The sequence below is a fragment of the Ictidomys tridecemlineatus genome, chromosome 14, assembly GCF_052094955.1.
Source record: "Ictidomys tridecemlineatus isolate mIctTri1 chromosome 14, mIctTri1.hap1, whole genome shotgun sequence".
Taxonomy (NCBI): Eukaryota; Metazoa; Chordata; class Mammalia; order Rodentia; family Sciuridae; genus Ictidomys; species Ictidomys tridecemlineatus.
Window position 1 is genome coordinate 10,665,926 of NC_135490.1, and position 25,375 is coordinate 10,691,300.

Consider the following 25,375-nt stretch of genomic DNA (forward strand, 5'->3'; position numbering starts at 1 on the left):
TAATACATATTGATTTGTACTCCTTCTTTCAGTTTTAGAAGATGGCATGGAATAAACTTATCCAGGGGTAAAACCTAGTTATTTCTGATTCTCTTTTTCTGGGTGCACTCACAGAGCTCAACACTGGGAACGCAGGGTGGAAGAAAAGTCTCATGGGATAAAAATGTGTTTCACAGGATTTCCAAATTCAGCTGTGATCTCGCTCACGGGTGCGCTCCCCTGCTCTTCGGTATTAAATGCCTGAGGTGGGTGGTCCCCAGCAGAGGCTGTTTTGTATCAGAGATAGTGAAAGGGCAGGAGTCCAAGGCCCAGCTCAGAAAGCCTCTCCCACCCTGGCCAAAGTCCCCACTCAGCCCAGAACGGGGTGCTGTACCTTGTCCTTTGTGATTCACTTCCTTTGCTGCTATCACTTTATTCAGGACTGAAGTGAGTGGCTCGTTCTCTCCAGTCACATGCGATGTCATCAAGGGTGACATTATGAGCTGCCTCTGCCGAATATAGGTCTCCATTGCGATTCTGGGAAAGAGAGACATGGTGAGGAGGAGAGGGGAGGAACAGAGGGTCCCTGGCACAACCTCAGATCACGAGATCACGGTGGGTCTCAGGGAAACAGAAACCCCAAACCCAACCAGAGGACTCTGTGTTAAATACACATCACAGGAAGCCACTCTTGTGCAGTAAGCTCCTGTAGGACCCCAGATCTGGCTGGAAGTCAAAACAGCATCACTCATGGTAAAGTTCCAAGCTGAAAGTTCACGGAGTTGAAACTAAGCTGCACGTTTGACCTTGCAGAAATCTGGTGGGGGTGGGGTGAAGGAGAGAGAGAAAGAGAAAACAGCTAAATTTCCCAAACAGGCCCGTTTCATTCGGCCCCATGAAGCACTAGAGAGTGCTTTCCACCATAAAGGTCCTAAGGTACCTTTCGAGATACTACTAAAGTAACAATGTTAAACTGGTCAATCATTATTTTCCTACTGTCCTGTCCTGCTGGCCCTGACTTGTAAGGGAAGTAACTTTGAAATGACCAATCCTCTTGTTGTTTTGTTTCTGCTTTGTTCAGCTCTTTTCTGTCTATATGATCAACTCCTGGGCTCAGCTCATCCGGACAATTATTCCGTTTTGTGGAATGAGGTGCTGCCCAATCCCAGTACAGAAAATAAAGCCGGTAAAGATAATTAAAATAAGGTGGGGACATAGCTCAGTGGTAAAGCACTTGTCTTGCATGCATGAGGCCCTGAGCTCAATCCTTAGTGCTAAAATGAAATAAAATAGATATTAAAAGAAGTTACTATAATTCTGTCTTTGACATTATCTTTCCTATATTTTTCTTAAAAATTAAATTCATCTTGGAAATGACTTGAGGCAAACCCAAGAAAAAAACAAAACTGTTGAACAAAAATGTTGTTAACTAAGATCAGAGGCAATGCTCAGAGGTCTTCCTGAGGTGGCTGCCAGGATGGAACTGCAGATCTCACACTGGTGAGAGGGGCAGGAGACCTGGCTTCAGTCCTGCTTCTACCTGACAGCGCTCAGCTTCCTCCTCTGTGGGGAAAGGGGCTGGGTTCCGGTGCCTTCTGAGGCCCCGCCTACCCCCCACCCCCCACCCCGTGTACAGCAGAGGTCCCTATGTTTGGCACCTGGAAGGTGTGCTGGATTCCCACACGATGACAAACCACACTAAGGACCGCGATGGGAGGGGCCCTGCAAACAAACCCCAGGGCATGATCTCATCAGGCTGAGGCTCTAGAGGGAGGTCAAAGGACCAAGGGCCCATTCTCTGGAAGGTGCTATCAGTGCCTGCTTATCGGCCTGGCACTGCTAAACAGCCTCTCCTCTCCTCTGCCTCCCAGGCCAGCTGTCCTTGCAGAGAGCCCTGTACCCTGCTAATAAAGCAAACATGTGTCTGGAACCGGGGACTGCTGGAATCCAAGCTGTTTCCTCCAAATGACTCTCCCTAGAGCTACCAGAACCTTCCAGGCTCAAACACCACAGCAGGTTACAAAAGCTCTTGCCATAAATCGAAGGTGTTAAATACCAGAGGCCACCACTGCACATGTGAACACTTCACAGTGACTGTGAGCATAATCAAATTAGGGCTGGTTCCTTGGGGACTCAGAACAGGTGTTATTCTCAATGGGGACAACCTCAGGGCCCACCACTGCTACATGGCCGCTGGCTCAGAACCCAGCAGGGAGGCACGTGACCAAAGGAGGACCCCACCACAGCAATGAACATAGATATTCAGACATCTTCAAACACAGGAATGCTGCTCCTAACACGTAGATTCATATTTATAACAACAGTAAATATACACACAATGCACATGTAAGATTATATACGTATGTACAGCAGAGGCAGCATTCACGGACAGCAAAGACGTACTCATACGCGTAATGCACCTGCCACATTTTATATATTTATATTCATCTAAGTCATTTGGTTAATATATTAAATATATTCACAAGTATAAAAAAGTAATACATTAACACTGTATTAAACAATATAATTATTTAACATATTTATTTAAATGTACTTATATATAATACATACATATTTATGTATGAGTGTCATGTACCACATTATGACATTTTGGTTCATGAGAGACTGCATGTGTGACAGCGGCCCATAAGAATACATCAGTGACGTCGGGGTCATCTGAGTTCATGTGAGCATGTTCTCTAAGGTGGGTGTAATGATGAAACTACCCCACGGCACGCACCTCAGAACACACCCTTTCCAAGAGGCAAGCAACGCATGCCTCTGCGTGTGTTTCAGCAAGAGCACTCACGGATGTAAGTTCTAACTAATATCAGCACTGTCTTACATAAAATCTGCACCTCAGCCTATCTATGGAAGGTCTGTGTCCCTGCAGGGTACCAGGTTAGTGGGTATTTTAAAAATAATTAGCAGCAGCCTCTGGATGAAAGAGGAGAGTACCGTTTACTGGGGGCAATCTGCATCAAGACATTTAGAACAGCCCCAAAGAACTGCACTTGAAATGGAAAGATTAGCATCTTTATATTTTAAATAATAAACTCACATTTAACATATATTTATTGTGAAAAAACCAGGAAGCAAACAAAAAGGGTGAAATCATAAATAGTTAAACCAAGGTAAATAACCATTATTAATTATGAAGGATATTCTTTGCAATATCTAAATTTTAAGGCTTTTAACAATTTACATTTAAAAAGTCCAGCATAGTGGCGCACGCCTGTAATCTCAGCAGCTTGGGAGGCTGAGGCAGGAGGATTTTGAGTTCAAAGCCAGACTCAGCAATTTAGCAAGGCGCTAAGCAACTCAATGAGACCCTGTCTCTAAATCAAATACAAAATAGGGCTGGGGATGGGGCTCCGTGCTGAGTGCCATTGAATTCAATCCCCAGTACATCCCCCGCCCCCGCAAAAAAAAGGAAAAATGACAATTCAAATGCCTGTGAGCACTATGTGTGTCCTTGTGCCCAAACAAACGGGTTCTTAACAACACTGAATATTTTTTAAATATGGTCAAACCCAACATTAAACCTTGTTTCCTTTGCACTTCATGGATCCTCAGTGAATTTTCTTGTGTCTGTTTCCTCTATATGTGCTTACTAACTTTTATTATTTTTTTTTAATTTTTAAGTCTTTTTAAAAAATTTTTATTTAATTGTTGATGGACCTTCATTTTATTCGTTTATTTATGGAGTGCTGAGAATTGAACCCAGTGCCTCACACATGCTAGGCAAGTGATCTACCACTGAGCCACAACGCCAGCCCTCTCTATACATTATGGATACTCTCTCTAATACACATTGTAAACATTTTCTTTTCTTGTGTAGAAGTTGTTTCAATTTGGAGGCTGGATAAACCCATCAATTTTTCTTTTTTCAGTCACACTTTTGGGGTGTGACTTAAAATGACCTTTCTATATCCCTGTTACGTAAGACTTCTTCCTATAAGTATTGAAGGATTTAGTTCTTACAAATGATAGGTTTAATTATCTGTGATTTATATTGAAGTAGGGTGTGTGACTGGCCTCTGATTTAATGTTTCTTAAGTGTTCAGCTAATTTCCTCCAAAATAATGTTTCTTTAACATAATGTATCTTTCTCCCCTCATTGTCGATATGGTATGTGAATCATGAGTTATTATCACAAATGTCCTTGGGCTGCTTTCTGGAATTCTGTGGGGCAGATGCAAGTTCCTGGCTATGGGAGGAGTCATTTCCAGAAACCTCCTGGGTTCCCCTAGGCCACCACCATCTACACAGGGTGGGGGTGGTGAGAGGAGACTGACTGTCAGACCAGTCCCAACGCTCAGGCCACACTTGTCATTTCAGCAGCAGGACTCAGACGTGCTCACTAACAGCTCCCCAGTGGCCTGCCAGCTCTGGGGGAATCCTTTCCCGAGGTCCCAGGCTGGCTTCCCCGTGTACAGTGACACTAACCTAGGGGCTAGTCAGCCTTCACTCTCTTACCTCCTAAACCCTTGCTACTCAAAGCGTGGTCCCTGGACCAGGGCCGTGGGCATCCCCTGGAAGCTTGTCAGATGCAGACTTCAGACCTCCTGGATCCAATTTTGCCTTGTAACAAGAGTCCCAGGGATTCCTATGCATGAGACAGTTTGAGAAGCTCCCTCTCTCCAATGTGACTCCACTGCTCCACATAACAGGGTGCGGACACGTGTTAGCATTTCTGACACTTGAATGCACCTTCTCTGGCAGATGTACACTTACAGATGTACACTTTACTCTTGATTTCATGTTCCTTTGGTTAGGTGTAGGCAATCAGGAAATGTCCCATTTACTGTCGTAGAGTCCAACTCCCAATAAAGCCTTCTGTGGATCTACCACCTAACAACCTTCCAGCTGCAGCGGACTCCCTCCCTAAATGACAAAAGGCTACCTGTCCCTGGTTCTGTGTTCACACCGCATTGGAATAGCTGATCCAGGCCTCAAGTCACCCAGGATATGCCAAAGTACTTACTGCTGAAACGGAATGAAGTGCTGCTTCTCCTCATCGTCCACTTTCCCGTGTATGATGTCAGTAATATCCATCACTAGGAAGGAGAGGAACTTAGTTAGAGAAACTAATCACTCCCTGCCTCGCTAAGTCGCCATGGAAAGGGGCAGTATCAGCCAACACAGAACACGGGAAGAAAGACATCAACGGATGCTCCTTTTACTTCTGAGCCAGTGATACCTTCCCAGGGTGCCCAGCCCAGCAGAGAAGCAAGGCCTGAGGCTGCTCAGGAAGAGGTCTCGATTTTCTCAGATCCACCCTGTAGACCAGCCCTTTTAAAATCTCCACAACATGGATGACCTGAGGTGTGAATTTTTAGCAAGCCTGCATTCAAAGTCACAGGGAATACATATTTTTTTTTTTTTGTCAGGACTGTCACAAAAATGAAAAGACCAGAGAAAAACTCAAGACTTGTAGGGGTCAAGAATATGTCTCTTTGACAGATTCTCATCCAGTTTCCTTCAGAAACCTGGGCAGGAGCATCACAACAGACCCAACAGTGACCCGTTCCTTCCCCAAAGAAGAGCCCTTAGCACTGTTCTGGGCTGGCTGCCAGGTTATCTCGCTTCTACAGATATTAGCCCTACTTTGAGAATTGAGGAATTCTAGCCAGGCATGGGGGCACACACCTGTAATCCCAGTCACTCGGGAGGCTGAGGCAAAAGGATCACAAGTCCAGCTTCAGCAACTTAGAAAGACCCCTATCTCAAAATAAAAATAAAAGGCCTGGGGATGTACCTCAGTGGTACAGCATCCCTGGGTTCCATCCCCAGTACCAAAAAGTAAAAAGTAAATTAAAAAAAGAGAAATGAGGAAACTAAGGGCCAAAAAGTTAGTGATTTTCCCTGGAGTTACTCAGTTTTAAGTAGTAAAGTCGAGCCGTGGACCCAACAGGGACTGCAGGGCCAAGTCATGTAACCATTTAGCCCAGCTGCCTCAAATATGAATAAGTAATCCATAAGTGGGCCAATGTGAAGCTGCTGACAGACAGGGCCCTTGGCAAGAGGTGACGCCTTGGTCAATAGTTAGGTTGGCGACAAACTCTGCGTTCACAATCTACTCCCCAGGTAACCTGTTTGGAGATAAAAGGAAGTTCTAGGGTCTGAGAGAATTCTACAAAGAACTAAGGAGCAGGAAGAAATGCTTTCTGTAGAGCAACTCAGACAACACAGTATGGAAGCCTTGGGAAACTTCAGCTAGGCCAGTGTAGGAAGCCGGGGTCACATTCAACCTGTTGACAGCTCTTAATGAAACCTTGTAAAAATTGCACACACACAAAAAATTACTAGGGTGGGGGTAGAGTTCAGTGGTAGAACACTAGCAAACACGAGGCCCTGGGTTCACGTCCCAGCACCATAAAAAAGAAAGGAAATCAATACGTAGGCACAGGCAGGAAGGATTCTAATAGACAGATCTGATTCTGCTGTATGAGACACTGTGCTGGGCACAGAGCGGGAAACACAGGATGGGGAGGGGGTGGGTGGGTGGGATAAGGACCCAGAATCCCACAATAGAGAGCTGGCAGTCCCAGGTGCCGACGGCTGTGTGAGTGGCACTGACTGTGACATCATCCATCCTTCCCCATCCGGACTGGCTTTCTGGCCAGCCTGTCTGTCTTCCACCTTTCCTCTGTCTTTTTCAGTTTTTATGATTGTGGTAAAATCGGGGATGGGGTTGTGGCTCAGTGGCAGAGCACTTGCCTAGCATGTGTGAGGCACTGGGTTCAATTCTCAGCACCCCATATAAATAAACAAAGAAAATAAAGGTCCGTCAACATCTACATTTTTTTTTTTTTAATTCTGGCAAAACACACATAAAATAAAATTTACTATCACAACCATTTTTACACATCCACGCAGGGGCGGCAACATCACCACCAGCCATCCAGAACTTCTCCATCTTTCAAAACTGAAACTGTAGCCATTCAACAGCTCCCTCCTCCCTCTCCCTTCTTTCTACTGTCACTATGAATCCGACTCCTCTAGGCACCTCAAGTAGATGGAATCGCACAGTATTTTCCCCTGTGTGTCTGGCTCAGGTCCCCCGGCACACTGTTCTCAGGTTCATGCCTGCACAGAACGGGTCAGATCCACCTTCCTTCATGAGGCTGAGGAAGATTCTCTCTCGTATGCATCCACCCCTGTTTCCCTTGCCCATCGATCCCTGGATGGACACTTGGGCTGCTCCACCTTTTGGAGACTGTGAACGGTGCTCCTACGAATGTGAGTGTACTGGGCGCTCCGGGGCTTTCAGTTCTCTGCAGGGCTGCTGTGTCCTATGCCAGTTCCACCCCTAACTTTTTGCAGATCTGCCACACTGCAGCCCGAAGTCGCTGGACCATTGCACACGGGTCTCAGGGCCTTTCTTGTACCTGCTACTCCAAAAGGTCTCCGGAGTCCACAGGTGTGCCTCTTGCCCTCCTTCAGCTCCATGTGGCCCACGCGGACTATCTGGCACACCAGGCTGATGCGAGGCCGGATGAGGTCTGTGCTGCTGAGGTCCTAGCGGCAGACAAAGAACACAGAGTGGGGGGGTCAGGCTGGTCACTGCCACCTTCGAGAGAATTCTCTTTCCACTCTACCATGGACACTGTGCAGAGCATATTTCTCAATGCTGAAACACCAGAATGACTCCTCCCTGCCCCATGATCATCTGAGAACAATGATGGCATCAGACAAAATGATTTTATATTTATTAAACAACACCTTTTTTCTTCCCCAGTTCCTACTTCAAATTTCTGAAACAGAGCCGGGTACAGTGGCACACACCTGCAAACCCAGAGGCTCAGGAGGCTGAGACAGGAGGATTGCAAGTTTAAGGCCAGCCTCAGCATTGTCTCAAAATAAAAAGAAAAAAGGGGCTGAGGATGTAGCTCAGTGGTCAAGCACTTGCCTAGCATGCATGAGGCCCTGGACTCAATCCTTAGTACCACAAAAGTAAATAAACGAAAGAAAGAATAACAGGAAGAAAATTTCTAAAAGAGATAATAGTCAATTTAAAATCCCTAGTTTAGTGAATCAAGCAGGGTATTTAGAAATGAGGACACTTGTTGCTATGGGTATATATCCTTTTAGCGCCTGTCTCAGTACAGGATACATTTCAGTGTTAAATGAAATAAAAACTCTTATGACATTGACATTTATTGAGTACCCACACAAGTTTGTGACATTCCATCCTGTCTTCAAAACAGCCCTGGCAGGCAAGTTCCGCACAGGCCCCGAGGTGTGGCTGGGGTGGGGTGGGGGGCTCTGCTCCATGTGGTGAGGTTCTCCATTCACGTTCACAAGGACAGGCAAGTACCCAGAGTGTGCTCACAGACCTTATTCACTTCACATCAGAAATAATTTAACTACACCTCAAAGTCTTTCTGTGAAACAGCAGCACAACTCCTCTTTACTGAACCAAGAACTACTTTTCCAAATCCACCCCCTGCAACCCAGTTATCTTGGGTCACTAAGACAGGAGTCTACACCACTAACCTCCATCCTGAATTCCTACTCCAGGATCTGTGAGTTCTACTAACTGAGAGTCCAGACTCCAGGTGACCGGTTACATAAACCATGGCACATATATTTGTGTATTATTAAATATGCAATAAATTAAGTTTTTGTAAACCAACAGCAGGAGATGATTTCCACCTTCTCTTTAATTGAAGTCAGGACGTGAAATGTACACACTAGGTGATCCTAACTACAGGTGTGTCGGAGGTGGGGAAAGGAGGGTGGACTACAGCTCTTCCACGATGGCATCAAAGATTCAATAATTGTTTTTCAAACTTAATGGGTCGGCCAGGGATGGCAACCAGCCCCCGCCTGTGCTAGAGAGAAGACTTAACAGGAGAACAACAGTGGCCTGTACAGGGACCACAGATGCTTCCTGTCCTCCCTTTGGTGCTGTAACTGGGGCCCTCTTGCCCTAGGAGCACTGAGAGAATGAGGAGGTAAAACGTGGGTTTGGTGGAGGAGGACTGAAGGGAGCACCTGACAGTCCCTGCCCACCAAGGTGTCTCAGAGCACTCGACGACGGCGGCCGCACAGCATGCTTTAAACACCGAGGTCATAAACAGCCAAAGAAGCCCAGAAAGTTCCTAACTTAAGGGGAAGCGAGTCACCATGTCCCCAAATGCAGCCCATCGCTTTTCTTTGCCCTGAGCTACATCAAGCAGCACTTTGGAGGGGAAGGAAACGCACCCAGAAAAGGTCTCCATGCTGCTTCTGCGGGACTGTGACCCTGGGAGAGGTCGGGCGGCTGCCACCCCACGGCCCTGCTGTCTGCACAGCTCTCAGGCTCAGCCACGTCAGGTTCTTCCTCAAGGGTCTCCTCACGGTGGCCCCTGACCAACCTACTGATTTATTTTTGGTGCTGGAGACCAAACCCAAGGCCTGGAGCACGCCGAGCCCCTGCTCTACCACTGAGCCATGCCCAGCCCCTTTCCAACCCACTTAAAACACAGCCTCTCCCAGCAAGACCACCCCAACCCCTGGAGGCACGCGGCACTTGTAACATTCTATATGATTTGGTCACTTATGTAACGACTGCTTCTTATCTGCCTTCCCCTTAGGACGATGCTGCTTGAGAACAAGGATTTTCGCCCCCTGATTGGCTCATAGCCATCTGTCCCCCATGCAATTTGTTCAGGGATGTACCTCAGTGTCCAAATCCGTGCCTGACATCTACTTGGTGCTCAATAAATAGTTGCTGAATAAACAACTAAGTTATTTCTGCTAGGAGGATTCGGATGACTCTTCCTTTTCTCTGTTGTGTTTTCCATATCTCCACCCTGTGTATCCACTGATATCATAATGACAAAGAAGAGGATTTTAAGCAGAAGGCGAACTTACAGTAAACACTGCTTGAAGGTTATTGAGCTTCTCAATTTCCTTGGGCATCCCATTACTGCCCCAACGAATTAAATAGTTTTCACTGGCAAAAAAAAAAAGAAAAGAAAATTATTCTATTATTCTTAATGAGAAGGCACCTGGGGAATGAAGGATGTTGTTAGCGCTGGTTTCAAGGTAAAAGGAAGGAGCAGAGACACTCGGTGTAATCCAACAGGCAGGCGTGACAGTGGCCAGGTGGGCTGTGGGTCTCCCCGCTGCACCTCACAGGGCTCACTCATGCAGACAGTGGGCGGCACAGGCATGGCAGACTTTATGGGACTCTACTTTCTGGGGCCTTCTTTCCATTTCCCATTCTTTGCAAAGAACTCTCTGCCTTGCTGAGTCAAGAATTTAGTTTTATTACAGTCATTCCAATCTGCCCCTTGACATCCATATCAACACAAGCAAAGACTGTTTTTTTTTTTAAGTAAACGTCTCATCAGTCGCTACTTTGAACTGCCTTCTTGAAGATAAGCCTGCACTTCCTTAGGAGCCCAGGAGAGCGCCACTCCAGGGCTGAAGAGGCCCGGCGTCATTCCCCAAGGCCTGGGTGGAAAACATTCTGAGACTTCGTTCTGCAGAGCAGCTCTGGGTTCACACCGAGGTTGAGCTGAAAGGACCGGGTTGCCACAGATCCCCTGTCCCAGGCACACACGGCCTCCCCACTCCACGTCCCCCACCAGAGTGATCTGAGACAACGGACCAACCTGCACCAATGCAGCACCACCCCCCACAGGCCACAGGGGCCATCCACGTTCACCCTTGGTCTTGGGCATTCTAAGGGTTTGAACAAAAGTACGACGGCATGCGTCCACCACGACTGGATCACACAGGCTGGTTTCAGGGCCCTAACAACCCTCTGTTCATCCCTCTCTTGCTCCTCCGCTGCGGTCTCCTGGACTCTTTGTTCTCACCTCTGTCCTGACTGGCTTCAAGTGGCCCCTGCATCCCGTGCAGGGCTGAGGTCCCCCTGTTTAAGCAGCAATAGCAGAAAGCCTCGGAGACCAACGGACTTTCCTCCCTACTGCCTGGAAATCCTCTCCCTTTTGTTCCCGCCTCCCCTTCTGAAACCGGGCATCTTGCAATGTCAAGGGCAGGGGATCTGGGTCTTTGCTACCTGATGAAAGTGGACTGGTCTGGGTCGTAGAGGGCCATGAACAGCTCTGCATCCTCCCCGATGTTGCAGACGAAGTTCTTGAAGTTCACATACAGGCCGTAAGTGTGGACGGCGCTGAAGACCGCCTGGCCCCGCACATCCAGGTTCTGCAGGATGGACTGGGAAGACATGGAAATGCCTTGGTTTCAGCTAACGGGGAAATGCTGGCAAAGATATCATCCTGCACGTCAGGATCAAACAGAGCCACACCCTGCAGGAGCGGTCACTGAGAAGAAAGTGGACGTAAGCGGACCAGTGACCCAACCCACAGAAGAGCAAGGAATAAACATCACTGGATGATCCAGTGTCCCGATCAGGGCCTTAAACACAAGCAATTTATTAAACTCTGCCTTCAGGCAATGATTCCTGGTTTTAGTGGATTCAGGAAGGTTTTACCTCTTAATCAAGACTGATGGATAAAGCTCAAAAACAGGGGAAAAAAACCCTGATCTGTTAACCCTCTTTGTGGAAATCACTCTCATTTTGAAACAAAAAAATGGAGCCAGCCTTCTAGGGACTAAGACCTCTGAAACTGTGAGCCCTCAAATAAAGCTTTTCTCCTCTACACTGTGCTGCTCAGATCCTTTAGTCACAGCAGCCAAAAAGCTGACAAGAGAGAGGCTTCACCCTGGGTGTGGATGCCACTGGATGCAGAAACAGTTAACTATCATCATGACGTGATCAAGAAATAAAAGCTATAAACTAAGGAAGATCAAGGCAAATCTGTACTCATTAAAACAGAAACGCTGGAAAATACACCAAAATGCCAATAAGATCAGATTGGGGTAGTAACGATGTGGGTGACTCTTTCTTCTCGAATCTGTACTCATTAAAACAGAAACGCTGGAAAATACACCAAAATGCCAATAAGATCAGATTGGGGTAGTAACGGTGTGGGTGACTCTTTTTTCTCGTCTGTTTTTCTACAGCTTGGTAATTTTTCTTCAATGTTCAGTTATTCCTTTCAAAATCTTCCACTTCATTTTTCAATGTTATTTTTTACTTTCAAAAATAGGGGGCTGGGGTTGTGGCTCAGTGGTAGAGCGCTTGTCTAGTATGCGTGAGGCCCTGGGTTCAATTCTCAGCACCACATAAAATAAAAGTCCATTGACAACTAAAAAAAAACAGGAACGTATGCACCAAACACAGAAAGGTTACACAATAAAGTCTCCCTGCAACCTCATCATCCAGAGGCATCCTTTCACGAGCAATTTCTTGTCTATCATTTCAGGGCTGCTCTCTGCACACATAAGCGTGTCTCCCCCCCCCCCCCCCCCGTATATTCTTTTTTGAAACAGAAGTGACAGCATGTTGCATACACCATCCTGCACTTCGCTTTTTCCACTTAGCATACACACAGCTCTGCAGTCCTTCCTTAACAGAACATATAGAGTGGGCCGGTTCTTTCTGCCGATTCTCCTTTATAATGAGAAGGCAAATGACTGCCCTAGACGTTTCTACTTCTGCTGTCAATGACTTCCTTCCTCTCGTTCAACAACCAAAGCAAAAATGGAATCCCGGCAGCCGAAATCTTCACACTGGAGGAAATGTGTACCTTTTCTTCTTGGATCTTTTCCTCGATCCTTTTTGAGGCCACTTCGTGGGCCTTGAAGAGGGCAACGGTGCTGCTTTCATCTGGATCCAAGATGTTCCCGTTGTCATCTCGCACCACCAGATCTAACCCCAGCATCCTGGAGAGAAGAGAGCGGCCGGGCAGTTACTCTCCCACCGGGGCAGACTGTCCGGGGAAGAGCCCTCATGAAAGAACCCAGAGGGCTCTCAGTCCTCTCCCCAGAGCCTCTCTGCCCTGGCCTTCTGTGATTTGGCACAGCGACTAGGAAAGACCAAGGCACAATGATCTGAGGGCCTGCTCTGACTTCCTCACTGAATTCAAGACAGTTTCACAGGAGGTCCATAAAGAGAGCCCTGGTTGTTGGTCTCATAACCATCCAAAGAACACAGGCTCTGGAGTCATTTCGTCTAGGGTCTGAGCCATCGCTTTAATACTTGCTACCACTGTGACCCCTGAATTCTGCAAAGCCTGGGTTGCTTCATCTAGAAATGTTTCCAACCCTTCCGAGTTCTCGGAGAAGTCCATGAGACGATGCATGTAAAGTACCTAATACAGTCCCTCACACGGCACCCCATAAATGTCAGCTCTATCGCGGCAGCTGGCAGGGGAAGACCTGGCTGTATTAAGTTGCAGCTCTGGCTGCTGCCTGGGAAGACCAGGGCCACAGAATCGCCCCTGCCAAGCCTTGGTGCCCAATAGGCACACAAAAGTAGAAATAATTTTGCTTATTCCAAGAAGTTGGAGTCTGGCAGTAACAGGACACTGCCCCGTGTGCATGCCAGGCCCCAGAAACTTGGGAGTGGGGATGTCTAAACATCAAGAACACCCAGGATAACACTGAAGTGCCAAGTCTCTGGGAAGAAAGTGAACATGCCTGAATTCCCCCTCGCTGTTTCACAACGTCTCCATCCACTGATCTGATCTGGCAGGTTCCTTTCAACCACAGCCAGACCCAGGGGCCACCCAGACTCACGAAGGAGGGCCTTGCTGGCTGCTCACACTGGGTCCCGGGTGCAACTGTCAGATCAGCTCCATTTCCCGAGCTGCCTTCAAGGGCTGGGATGGGAAAGCAGGCGTGTGCCACCACCAGCGGGGCACTGGCATCCTGGGCCAGAGACTAAGGGGACTCCAGGCCGAAGCACTGGGGGAAGAGCCGGAGACAGAGGCTGCACGTGTGCATGGAGAGACACCACTGTGGTGTGGATGTGAGGGGTCCCCTAAAGCTCACGTGTGAGACAGTGCAAGAAGGTTCAGAGGAGAAATGATAGGGTTGCAAGAGTCTTAACCCAATCAGTGAGTTGATCTCTGGAAGGGATTAACCCAGTGGTCACTGAAGGAGGGTCAGGTGTGGCCAGAGGAGGTGGACACTGGGGATGTGCCGTTGGGGTATCTATTTTTTATCTGTTGAGTGGAGTTTGTCGCTCAGCTCTCTGATCCTCACGTGAGCTGCTTCCCTGGGCCACACTCTTCTGCCGCGATGTTCAGCCTCACCTTGAGCCCAAGGAACGGAGCTGCAGTCTATGGACGGAGACCTCTGAAGCTGTGAGTCCTCAAATAAACTTTTCCTCCTCTCTAGTGGTTCTGTTTGGGTCCTTTCCCCACAGCAGTGAGAAAGCGGACTAAAACAGCCAGCTTGGCTGGCTTTCTACAAAGTCCTCTGACACTAAATGACAGAGAGAGCAGCCAACTAACCCACGTATCAGCAGGACCACGGGACAGGGAGTCAGGAGGGCTGGGTTCCAACGAAGCTCTCCCATCTACTGTGTGATTTTGAAAGAACCACTTCTGCTCACAGGGCCTCTTTTTTTATTTTTTGGTACTGGGGATTGAACCCAGGGGCACGTTACCACTCAACTATATCCCCAGCCCTTTTTATTTTTTATTTTGAGACAGGGCCTTGAAAAATTGCCACACCTGGCCTCAAACATGTGATCCTCCTGCCTCAGCCAAGTCACTGGGATTACAGGCCTGCACCACCACACCCGGTTCATGGTCTGCTTCTTTACCCATAAAATGGGAATAAGAGCCATGACTTCATAAGGGCTTAAGATATAATGGGTACAAAGGAGGTGCTTCCTAAATACCGACTGGATGTGCATGTTATGTTGACTCCAGCTATTTCTGAATACAGCTGACAAATGGGTAGGGTAATAGCTGTATTTTAGTAGGTCTGTGAGGCCTATAATCCCAGTGGCTTAGGAGGCTAAGACAGGAGGATCGTGAGTTCAAAGCCAGCCTCAGGAAAAGCAAGGTGCTAATAAGCAACTCAGTGAGACTCTGTCTCTAAATGAAATACAAAATAGGGCTGGGGATGTGGTTCAGTGGTTGAGGGCCCTGCATTCAATCCCCAGTATCCCTCCAAAAAAGGAGTCCTGAGGCTAGAGAAATCAATTAAAGGTATTGGGAAAAGAAAATCACGTGTTCACAAGTTGAAGAAACTTGGAAAACGGAATGCAATGCCATATGAATCCCAAAAAAAGCTAACTAGAGACCCACTGCCACCTTTTGGAAGGGGCTATCTGGGAGGCGTGAATGCCAGGCCACTACCCACTGGGATAAACTGACTGAACTTCTCATTTCCCAAAAGGCAGTGACAGCTGGGACCTACTCCCTGAACTAATCGGAAGACCAATGAAGTGACCGGCCCTTCAGAGGTGACTGCAGACATGATCGCTGGCTGGAAACACCTCTCGCTGCTCTGGAGATCCAGCTTTCCTACACTGTAAGCCAGAGTCCCAACCAGGGGAAGAAGGAAAGGAACAGAAGGAGCCTGACAGTGACCTAGCATCCACTGCTGGAGCAAAATGCAGACACAGGCACAGGCCTCTCTGGGGGCCAGCCCCAGTGCTTAGTCCTTTTCAGCTTCTGGGGCAGCAGAGCAGCCTCATCCCAAGCTCCGGGCTTTCTATGAAGGCAGAGCCAACACGGTGCCTGGACCGCAAGGCGACCGTGAAAAATGTTCCATGAAATTAACTGTTTTCCAAGATACCAAGAGAGTACGAAGCGTCATTCTCTGGTCACTCATAGATCAAAAGTTTGTGGTGAGGCTGGGGAGGGTGGGAGTGGGGGTGAGGAGAGACACAGGGGGGCAGTGAGATAGGAGGAAAAACATGTAGTGCTTTACAGCACCGCAGGGTGACCACGGCTGGCAGCAATGAACGGTATGGACATTCCCCAGAGCCACTAGAGAACTCTGAATGTCCCCCAAACAAAGAAACGATCACTGTTTAAGGTAGTGGACATGGCTGGGTGTGGAGGTGCACACCTGTAATCCCAGAGGCTCTGGAGGCTGAGGCAGGAACATCACAGGTTCAAAGCTAGCCTCAGCAACTTAGCGAGACCCTAAACAACTTAGAGAGATCCTGTCTCAAAATAAAGAATAAAAAAGGCTGGGGATGGGGCCCAGTGATTAAGTGGCCCTGGGTTTAATTCCTGGTACCCGCCCACCACCACCCCCACCCCCGCCAAAATAAAGAGTGGATGTGCCCATTATGCTGATCAAACCATCACAAAATTGTATACAAAAATACGTGTTCAAATACCACACTGTTCCCCACACCTATGTACAATTATTGTGCCAACTGAAATTTTTAAAATTTTTTTAGAGATGTTCTTCGGGAACAGCGAGGATCCTCAGCATGAAGCTGTGGGTCACCTTTCAGGTCTCCAGTGAAGGGCACCCTCAGTTACCTGTTCCCATGATCGATTTTGGCTGTGACCTTCTTCTTGAGCTCTGCCAGTTCGTCCTTGGGGAGTGTCCCAGACAGGATCTGGGAGCGCCACTCGATCAGGCTGTAGGTCATCTGCTGCAGCTGGCGGAAGAGCGTGACCTTGTTGTTCTAAGATGGGAAAAAGAAACGGTGCGCTGGAGAGGGAGCGTCTCTGAGGGCTTCCTGGGGAGGTGTTGCTTAGCCAGCTCACTGTGCTGCGGGACACACCGTGCGCTGGGAGGGAATGGCATCGCCCAGGGCTCCCTCTGTTCACTGCAACTTGAAAAGTGGCAAAGTGCTAAGGGACGTGGTGGCTCATGCTGATAATTCCAGCCCTTGGGAGGCTGAGGTAGGAGCATTGCAGGTCTGAGGTCAGCTTCAGCAGCTTAGTGAGAACCTGTCTCAAAACATAAAAAGACCTGGGGATGCAGCCGAGTGGCAGAGCACCTGGTTCAATTCTCAGTACTGGCAGAAGAAAGGAAGATGGATAAGCAATTTGTGGGATAGCTGGCTGGTCCTCAATTCCAAGTACATCAAAACCCACACACCCTAAAATTCCTATCATGTCTTTCCTGCTTAAAACCCTCCAGGGACTTCCCCCAGACACCTCCAAGCCCAGGGTATGTCCTCTCACACTGTGACTCTCATCCACATGCCCGTGGGCATTTCCCACCAACCTCTGTGGGTTTCTCCGCCTGCCCCTCTCCTACGCATTTCCCCTGCTGCTCCTCCCACCGGGCCCCAGCCCCTGCTCACCCACACTGGGCACCTCCACCAACTGGCCATGGGGACTTCAGCTGCCACTCAGAAGCTCTCCCTTAAAGCCCCAACTCCTGTCTCCGCTGTGGCCGGAATTTACCAGCATCCCAGCACCCAGCACCCAATGGCCTGGCCTGTCCCTCGTGAGCGCTCTGTGGAGGATGAGCCCCGACCACAGGAGGAGCACGTTAGTTTTGTCCCCAGTGGCCAGCAGTGAGAAGGCGTTCTAAAAAATGTCCTGGAGGACAGAATCATGAATGGAGAAATACATGGGGTTTCAGGGTCAGGGATATTTGAAAATAAAATGATAAACATGACTTTTAAATCTTTATTTTCCAGGAAAATTGTTAGATTATTCAGATATGAAACTGTTACTTAGGGCTCTTCTAATAACTTAGTAAAACTGATCTAAATGAACTCACAACCAACTGATCACATCCCTAGTCCTTTGTTTTTTTATATTTTTGAGATAGGGTTTTGCTAAGTTGCTGAGTCGAGCCTCAAATGTGATCCTCCTGCCTCTGCCTCCACAGTCTCTACAATTTCAGGTATGCAACACTGTATGTGGTTTAATTATATACATATATATGCTACATATACATATACTTAAAATATATATGTATATAAACACACATATGTATGGACATATATATATACATACATATATGTATATATGTATGTATATATATATATATTTTTTTTAAATCATCCAACAATGAGCATGTGCTATGTGCTGGAAACAAAGTTTTGCGCCCAGGAATCTAACATTCTAGAGAGGGAACGAGAGCAATAAATAAGTGTACAGAAAATATTACACAAGACATTATGCTATATCCATACGCACACAAGACAACGCTAGAACTATGAAAGGCGTCAGAAAGAAAATAGGAAAACCATTACAAATAAGAAAGAAGTAAGAACATAAATAGGGCAACATGATGTCGGGTACACAGGTGAGACCCCTTATATAGAGGGATGAGGAAAACCGTTTTGTGGGTCACTTTGACCTATGGCAGGACCTGGGGGACTCTGCTCAGCCCACGTACTCTAGGAAACCGCTGTCTCCTTACTCTCAGGTGAAAGTCGCCACGGGGAGATACGACCGTGGACTTCTGGAGTCACAGAAAACCACAGGTTTGCCGTGCCCCCGGTGCCCGTGCGCACACACTGGGGCGTTGCTGTGGCTCTGCGGCAAGGACCTCTTCTGCAACGCTCCGGGGGACGTGCCCTCCTGGGCCGAAAACACGCAGGGGCCTTCTGAACAAACAGTAAACGCGGAGGGAGAACCCACAGCCTGCAAGGGGCCATGAGGTCAGCAGAGCGTGATGCAAACCCTTGTTCAGTTCAGAGTTCACGGGAACACTCGGGCGCGGGAGGAAGCACCGGTGATCTGCCACTGCCATCTGCTCTGTTAACTGTGGCTCTTCAACGAGAGGCGAAGCCCGTGGACAACTGGAAACTGCCCTGTGTTTGCGCTTTAAGCCTTGTTTCGGATTCATTTCCTCCTAAGTCAGTCCTTAGAGAAGCAGAAAAAGAGACAGGCACACTGCACTTTTTTTTTTTTCCCGCCACTGGTTTCCCAACTGGAAAAAGGAGTGAGAGATTCAATCTAGAAGATTTTCAAAACTGTTAGGCAGAAAGGGCATCCTTTCTTCTTCTTCTTTTCTTCTTTCCTACAATCCACGGGTCTACTTATTGTTATGATTTTTTAATGTGTCCTGGTTTTAATTAAGATGTGACTTGTGGCAGCGCGGGAAGGAAAGGACTCCAAAGCTGGCGAATCCTAGGGTGGCACACCTGGGGGCACATGTTCACCAGTTCTCAGCCCCAGTGACATCAGACGCTGCTGATGGCAAGTGAATGACTGACTGCCGGTCACATCAGCCCTGTTGCCAGGTCTTCCCCTGGGGAGGATGGAGAAGCCGCTCTTTGATTCCTGGGCCAATCGGCTCTGAACCGACAAGCTGAGCGCCCGGGGAAGCAGCCTCCCCACTCACTGCAAGGAAACGGCTTTGCTGCCACATTCCCAAGACTGTTCCAGCAAGAGGTTCCCTGTGATCACTGGCCCCTGACATGTTCCAGCAAGAGGTTCCCTGTGATCGCTGGCCCCTGACACCTCCCTGGCGTGGGGGACGCAGGAGGACAGGCAGAGAGAAAGCCCAGGGTCCCCAGTAGACAGAGCAGCTCTCTGTGACCTTCCTCCTCTTGCCCCTGCTGCGCTTTGTCCTCCGGAGTCTCCTGGCTGGGTTCCCCGGTGCAGGGGTTTGGGGAAGGTCTAGAACCACTAAAAGGAGGGGTCATGAGGCCATTAGGTCCCTGGCAGTGCCTTCCTGAGGGATCAATGCCGCACTCCTGGAAGGTTTTCATTTATTGTTTTTAATTTTTTATTTTCTCTCTATTTTTATACTGGGGACTTAACCCAGGGGCACTCTACCACCAAGCTATGTCCCCAGCCCTCTTTTATTCATTTATTTATTTTTAAATTTTGAGACAGGGTCTTGCTAAATTGCTGAGGCTGGCTTTGAACTTGCAATCTTCCTGCCTGGGCCTCCTAGGTCGCTGGGAATACAGGCACCATTCCTGGCTGGGAGTTGGCTCTTGATAGAGCAAGTGGTTATAAAAAGAGCAAGCCTGGCCCCTGAGTCACTCTTCCTCTCACCCTGTGTTCATGTCCCCTTGCACGCCCTCCTGTCCTGATGCAAGCCACGATTATGTAACACCATCAGGGGGACTCTCACCAGAGGCCAAGCAGATGCAGTTGACCAATCTTGGACTTCCTGTGAGCAAAATAAAACTCTTCTCTTTATAAAGTACCCAGCCTCAAGAATTATGTTATAGCAACAGAAAATGGACTAATTCACCCTTCTTCCTGCCCTGTTTTCTAAATCCTGTGCAGCCCACGCCTGCATACCGAGAAGGCCCAGAGTGCCTTCTCTGCTATGTAGCCTCCATTACTGTAGTCTTTTCGGCAGTATCAGCCATTGTCATGTGAGATAATAATTTCTTTGACCCTTTTTGCAAAACTCCACACAATCCTAGGAGACAGTAGAACCTCAAAGACAAATTCTGATGACTCAAATTTTAAAATGGTGCTGTGGTTTTGAGTGAGGAATGGCTACACAAAATAAAGCCTTGGTTATCTTTCTCCTAGACAGTGGAGACATTCCTGCATTTGCTTAGCATTTCTTCTGCTTTTCTGCTTGCAGATATCTGAGGTCTCACTTTTTATATTCCTATCCCAGTTGTTTATCTTTTTAAAAAAAAAATCTGAAAATTAAATTCACAAGATTAAATAGCTCTGCCTTTTGAGACCAAAAGGAATGCATATGTTGTCCATGAAGTGGCACAGAAATTCTGAGGCCATTCAGACACCGGCATGGATTCTGAGTGTCAGAAAACAGGGATTCTTCTCCTTTTCTCCAAGAATGAGACCACAGCCAAAAGCCTTTCCTCGGCTGCTCCCGATCTCCATGTGCAACAGAAGCCACGTCAGCTCTGCTCACCAAACTTTCCTGTTCCACGTGGATTTTGCGATTTGAAGTACAAAGTGCTTAAGGAAACAGATGGGGGCTTGGCTTCTATCTCTGATTCTGTCATTAACTTGCTTTGTGACTTTGGGCAAATCATGCCCTCTGGGATAAGCTCATCTGTAAAACTCCAGGCACTGTCCGGAGATCCATTCCCAGGGGCTTCAAGCCCATGCCGGAGACGCTGGACTCCACTGATCCTCCCCAGCGACTGACCACCTGGCCAACTGAGGGACCTCACTCCTCATGTGCTTGTGCATTTGACGTGTGTGACATCAAATGTGCCCCTGTTCAGAGTTTTGCAATAGTCTCCTGTCTTTCCATGCGGCCGTTAACTCCTGGGGCCGAGTCCTGGCATTCTGATCCTTCTTCATCCTTGAGCCGCCCGGACCACCCAGACACGCTTCCTGTCCGCCCAGGGCCTCGGCTCTCCATCCCCTGACGGAGGATTGCTTGCCTAGCCAAAGTGTGATTTCCAAAGAAAAGATTCAAATTCTAGACCCTCTTTTGCCTCCCGAAACAAAGGAAATCCTGAACGCCAAGAAAAACCAAAACGCAGAGAAAAATCAAAACTGGAAAAATACCCAAAGCCCTCCCCGTGCCTTGTCCCCGTCACCTCCACGTCACGCCTCATCCGTCTCATCAGAGCCACGTGGAAGTGGGGCCGGCAACTCACAGATAAAGCACCCTGACAACAGGGTGAACAGGTGGGAATCTCCTGTCCTTGGGAAGAAGCGATCCGATGCTGGTTTCAGACCATGAGACCAGCTCAATGGCCCTTCAGAGCTGGTGCTCCGGCAATAACCAGCCGGTCACCAAGACAGCCTTAATCCGCCAGGATATGGAATGACAGGAGACACCCCAGCCACAGGCCCCTTCTTAGCTCCACAGCTTTCTAGAACTGTAGTCAGACTCAGGGTTTTTAAATGGGGGTGAGCGGAGACCAATCCTCCCCACGAACTCTGGGTTACCAGTTAAGCTCACTGGTTCTACACCGTGGATGAACCACTGTCATCACCAGGTTCTGTGGCCATCTGCTCTCACTCAGGGGACAGGCCTGCCTGGCCAGCCCTCCCCCACCCTTTCTCTAGCTAGAAGGCAGGAGCAGCACCAGGACACGGTAGGGGGAGACGGTAGGCAACAGGTTTTCAGGCCAGAAGTCAGATACCACATGAATCTGACCATGTCCGGGTCAGTGCTCCTGTGTCCACCCACCTCACGTGGCAGCTGGGGGCTGGTGCTGCTGGAACAGAAGAGGCCAGAGAGCTCTCTGGATCCACCTTCCATTTCCAGGGAAGAGGAAGATCCTGAGAGGTTCCAGGGAACTGTGGGTAGAAGACCTCAAACCCACTGACTCCGAGTAGCTGAGCAACACAGGAGAGGAAGGTGAGGTAGGGACCAGAGCCGGGTGGGCAATGGACCCTTAAGTGACCTCAGGGTGAAGGCCAGGGCGTGCGGAGCTCTCCTAAACGCAAGCTCAACCGGCTCTTTCAAGGAGCAGCGTTGTAAGGGGACAGTCAGGGCTGGCATGTGTCGGCGGCCACAGAGTTTGATACAGATTATTCCCGCCGAGTCCTCACAGTAAACCTGCAAAGCATATATGCTATGAAATCCCTACTTGAGGAAAGGAAAATAAAGCTGAAGAGGTCAAGGAACTGTTTTCAGGCCACAGGATTAGCTAGTGCCTCCCGAGTCCAAGTCCTTTCTGCTCCGGCTTGTTTGTTTTCAGTGACTATTACTGGGTTTGTTATTTTTTCTGAGTATAAACGTACATACCCAGGGAAGGAGGGAGCCAGAACTTCAGAGCTAGTCGGCCTGTCTGGCCCGTCTTGGCACTTGGCCAGTGACCTCATTGATCAGAATATTCCCTCCTTTCCCGATCCACCAACTCCCAGGGACGGGCTCCCACCCAGGGGCCGCCGTGCAGGCAGAGCTCATCAGGCGGGCGGTGGCGAATCTGCAGCCTGGATGCCGGCAGGACCCACGCCTCCTGGACCCGAGCCTAACGCAGGAAGGATCACGGTCTCTGGTGGAAAACAGCCTGCTGCTAAGTTCTCAAGGTCATTCTGCCTAAACCGATGACGGGAGACAAAGTGGCCTTGGATAAGGGCGGCACAGGGAAGGGAGTTTCTGGGGCCCCAGCAGCAGTGGCAGCAGCAGCCGCCAAGCGAGAGGGAAGCCACGGACCAAGGCTGCCCAGAGGGAAGACGCACAGCTGAGGTCTCCAGCGGCGGCCCCCCATGCGCAGAGTCCTTGGGGCCGGTCTGCACAAGGGTTTCACAGCCACCATGGCTCCCAGGTCTGGCAGCTCTGGGTCAAGAGGGAGCTTGGCAGTGGGGGCAGGAATCCAGCAGAGGCTTGCAGACCTGAGTGACTTGCTCATGACCACAGGGCTTCTCAGGACAGGGCCTGCAGAAGAAACCCAGCCCTGCTTTCTGGGCCACCGGCCTCCTCCCCGGCACAAGGCCAAGCCCTCCCACCAAGGTAATTCCACAGAAGACAATAACACTGCCAGGGAGGGCCGGGAGCCTTTCCCTCCTCTCTCGGGGCAGGGGGTTCCCCTCTTACTTAGCACAGGGAGTGCCCCTCCTGCAGCGTAGGCCCCGCCCACTTAGGACACGTTGATGATTATTTCACAGTAAATTCGCAAAACATATGTTCTATGAAATCGCTGTGGGGCTACGGAAAACCTATCACACCAGAGGAACGCCCTTCCTTTCTAGAGTCAGTATCAGTACCTACGCAGCTGGGCTCAATCTGGTGAGTGGATTGCATTTCCCCCAGAGAAGACCCTGGGTCCAGAAAATGTCGACGGCACAGAACAGAACCAGGAAATCTATTCATAAGTGGTTTATAAGGCATCACAGGAGTTATTAAAGACATCAAGCGAAACGCCTGGTCTCGCAATTTGAAGGGGCCAATAGAAGAGAAACCTGATTCCCGTCCGAAGGTGTAGCAGTAAACTCTGTATTCCTCTTTCCATGGACTCAAGGAACTCGGGCACGGAGCAGAAAACAAAAGCACTAATAAAAATCTATGGGGCGGGGGGGACAAGGAAACTGGAGATTCAGTTTCCTTTTTTGTTTTTTATTTTCCCACAGTGGAAATATGATATTTGAGGTTGGTTAAGTTGACTTGTGAATTTTTTTGAGAAAGAAGTTCAGAAATTCTGCCTGAAGTAAACTGTTCATGTTGGTAAGGGGCTGGAAGAAAGGAAGTCACAGTTAATAACAAGCCATGTCAAGCGGATTCTTCCCTAACGGATAAGCGGGCACCATCACTCAGCCCCGTGGACTCAGCCCATCAACTACGTCTTCATGTCAATCAGAGGCGGCTGTCAGTCACCTTAAAATATTCCCAAATAACCAAATAAATATTTTATCAGATACATCCAAATTAAGATATGCCACATGCTGCCCTCGGAGAAGGGGTGGCTCACTTTATTTATTTATTTATTTAATTTTTATAAATATTTGTTCTTTGGTTATAGGTGGACACAATATCTTTCTTTTATGGGGTGCTGAGGATCGAACCCAGCGCCTCTCGCATGCTAGGCGAGCGCTCTACCCCTGAGCCACACCCCGGCCCATATTTATTGATTTTTTAGGGCTGGGGATCAAACCCAGGACCCCGTCCAAGCTAGGCAATTGCTCTACCCCTGAGCCTCACCCCTACTTCTCAGTTCCACTTAACACACACCTGGCATGAACATCGGTGAGTGTATAAAGGACACGGAAATGAGCACTACAGTGACACACTTCAGCGAGAAAGAAAGGCTCCCTTCATTCGTACTCTCCACTCTTCCCCGACGTCTTAAACCAAGGCCCCTCCTTTCCAACACTGGCTGACTGCCCCTTACCAGAAATGCCTGGGACCAGAGAGGTTCCAGGTTGCTTTGGGATTGGGGGAAATTTGCATATACGTAAATGGGGTAACTTGGGGGCTGGCACCCAAGTCAAAACATGAGATTTGTTTATGCCGCCCATCTTCCTTTGACACCCAGCCTAAAGATGATATAATAGAGGGCTGGGGAGGTGGCCCAAGCGGTAGCGCGCTCGCCTGGCATGCGTGCGGCCCGGGTTCGATCCTCAGCACCACGTACAAAGATGTTGTGTCGGCTAAAACTAAAAAATAAACATTAAAAAAAAATCCTCTCTCTCTTTAGAAAAAAAAAAAAAGATAAAATAGAATATTTTAACAGTGTTGTGCATGACACAAAGGTTCCCACAGGAGCTCAGGCGTGGAACTTCCCATTCGGGGTGTCATGTGGGTGCCCACAGAGTTTCAGGTTCTGCAGCAGTCTGGATCTGGAGATCAGGGGTGACTATGGTTTGCTGAAGTATGGTCTGAGTTTGTCTTCCCAGGGTTCATGTTCTGGAACCCCTGCCCCCGCCCCATAGGGTAGCACCTCCAGGAGGTGGGGCCTGTGAGGTCACTGAGAGTATCGCCCCGGCAGGCACTGAGGTGGTTCTGTGAGACCCAGTCAGTGATCTCAAGGGACTTGCTATAAAAAGAATGGGGCCCCTCCCTGTGCTCTGGTTTCCTGTCTTGCCATGTGGACACTCCCTTTGTCACACAAGCTCCCACCACTGGGAGGCCATCTGCCATGAGGTCCTCACAAGACCAAAGTTGATGCTGGCCTCAGGCCCTTGAGCCTTCAGAACTGTGAGCTACATACACCTCTTTTCTTGATAAGTTACCTGCTTCAAGTGTTTCGTGATAGTAACAGGAAACAGAAAATGCAGGGATATGCACCTATTCTTTTGCA

General features: G+C 48.7%; 1 protein-coding gene, 1 long non-coding RNA gene and 1 other non-coding gene across 4 annotated transcripts in view; 1 reads left to right on the top strand and 2 right to left on the bottom strand.

The window, feature by feature from the left end:
• The window catches only part of Dock5 (dedicator of cytokinesis 5), a 184,016-nt gene that overhangs the window by 78,279 nt on the left and 80,362 nt on the right, over positions 1 to 25,375 (bottom strand). For both annotated transcript variants that reach the window (XM_078030869.1, XM_013365008.3), the window contains exons 6-12: positions 16,302 to 16,450; positions 12,594 to 12,729; positions 11,000 to 11,157; positions 9,844 to 9,925; positions 7,374 to 7,503; positions 4,967 to 5,039; positions 374 to 516 (exon numbers count right to left, since the gene is read on the bottom strand). In XM_078030869.1, the coding sequence (XP_077886995.1) occupies positions 374 to 516; positions 4,967 to 5,039; positions 7,374 to 7,503; positions 9,844 to 9,925; positions 11,000 to 11,157; positions 12,594 to 12,729; positions 16,302 to 16,450 (871 nt within the window). The remainder of the gene's footprint in view (positions 1 to 373; positions 517 to 4,966; positions 5,040 to 7,373; positions 7,504 to 9,843; positions 9,926 to 10,999; positions 11,158 to 12,593; positions 12,730 to 16,301; positions 16,451 to 25,375) is intronic.
• On the top strand, positions 21,746 to 24,003 carry LOC144370280 (uncharacterized). The gene is made up of 2 exons (XR_013430211.1): positions 21,746 to 21,993; positions 22,503 to 24,003. It is a non-coding gene; the product is annotated as an uncharacterized LOC144370280 (long non-coding RNA).
• Positions 24,120 to 24,191, bottom strand: Trnaa-agc (transfer RNA alanine (anticodon AGC)). Its single transcript has one exon. It is a non-coding gene; the product is annotated as a tRNA-Ala (tRNA).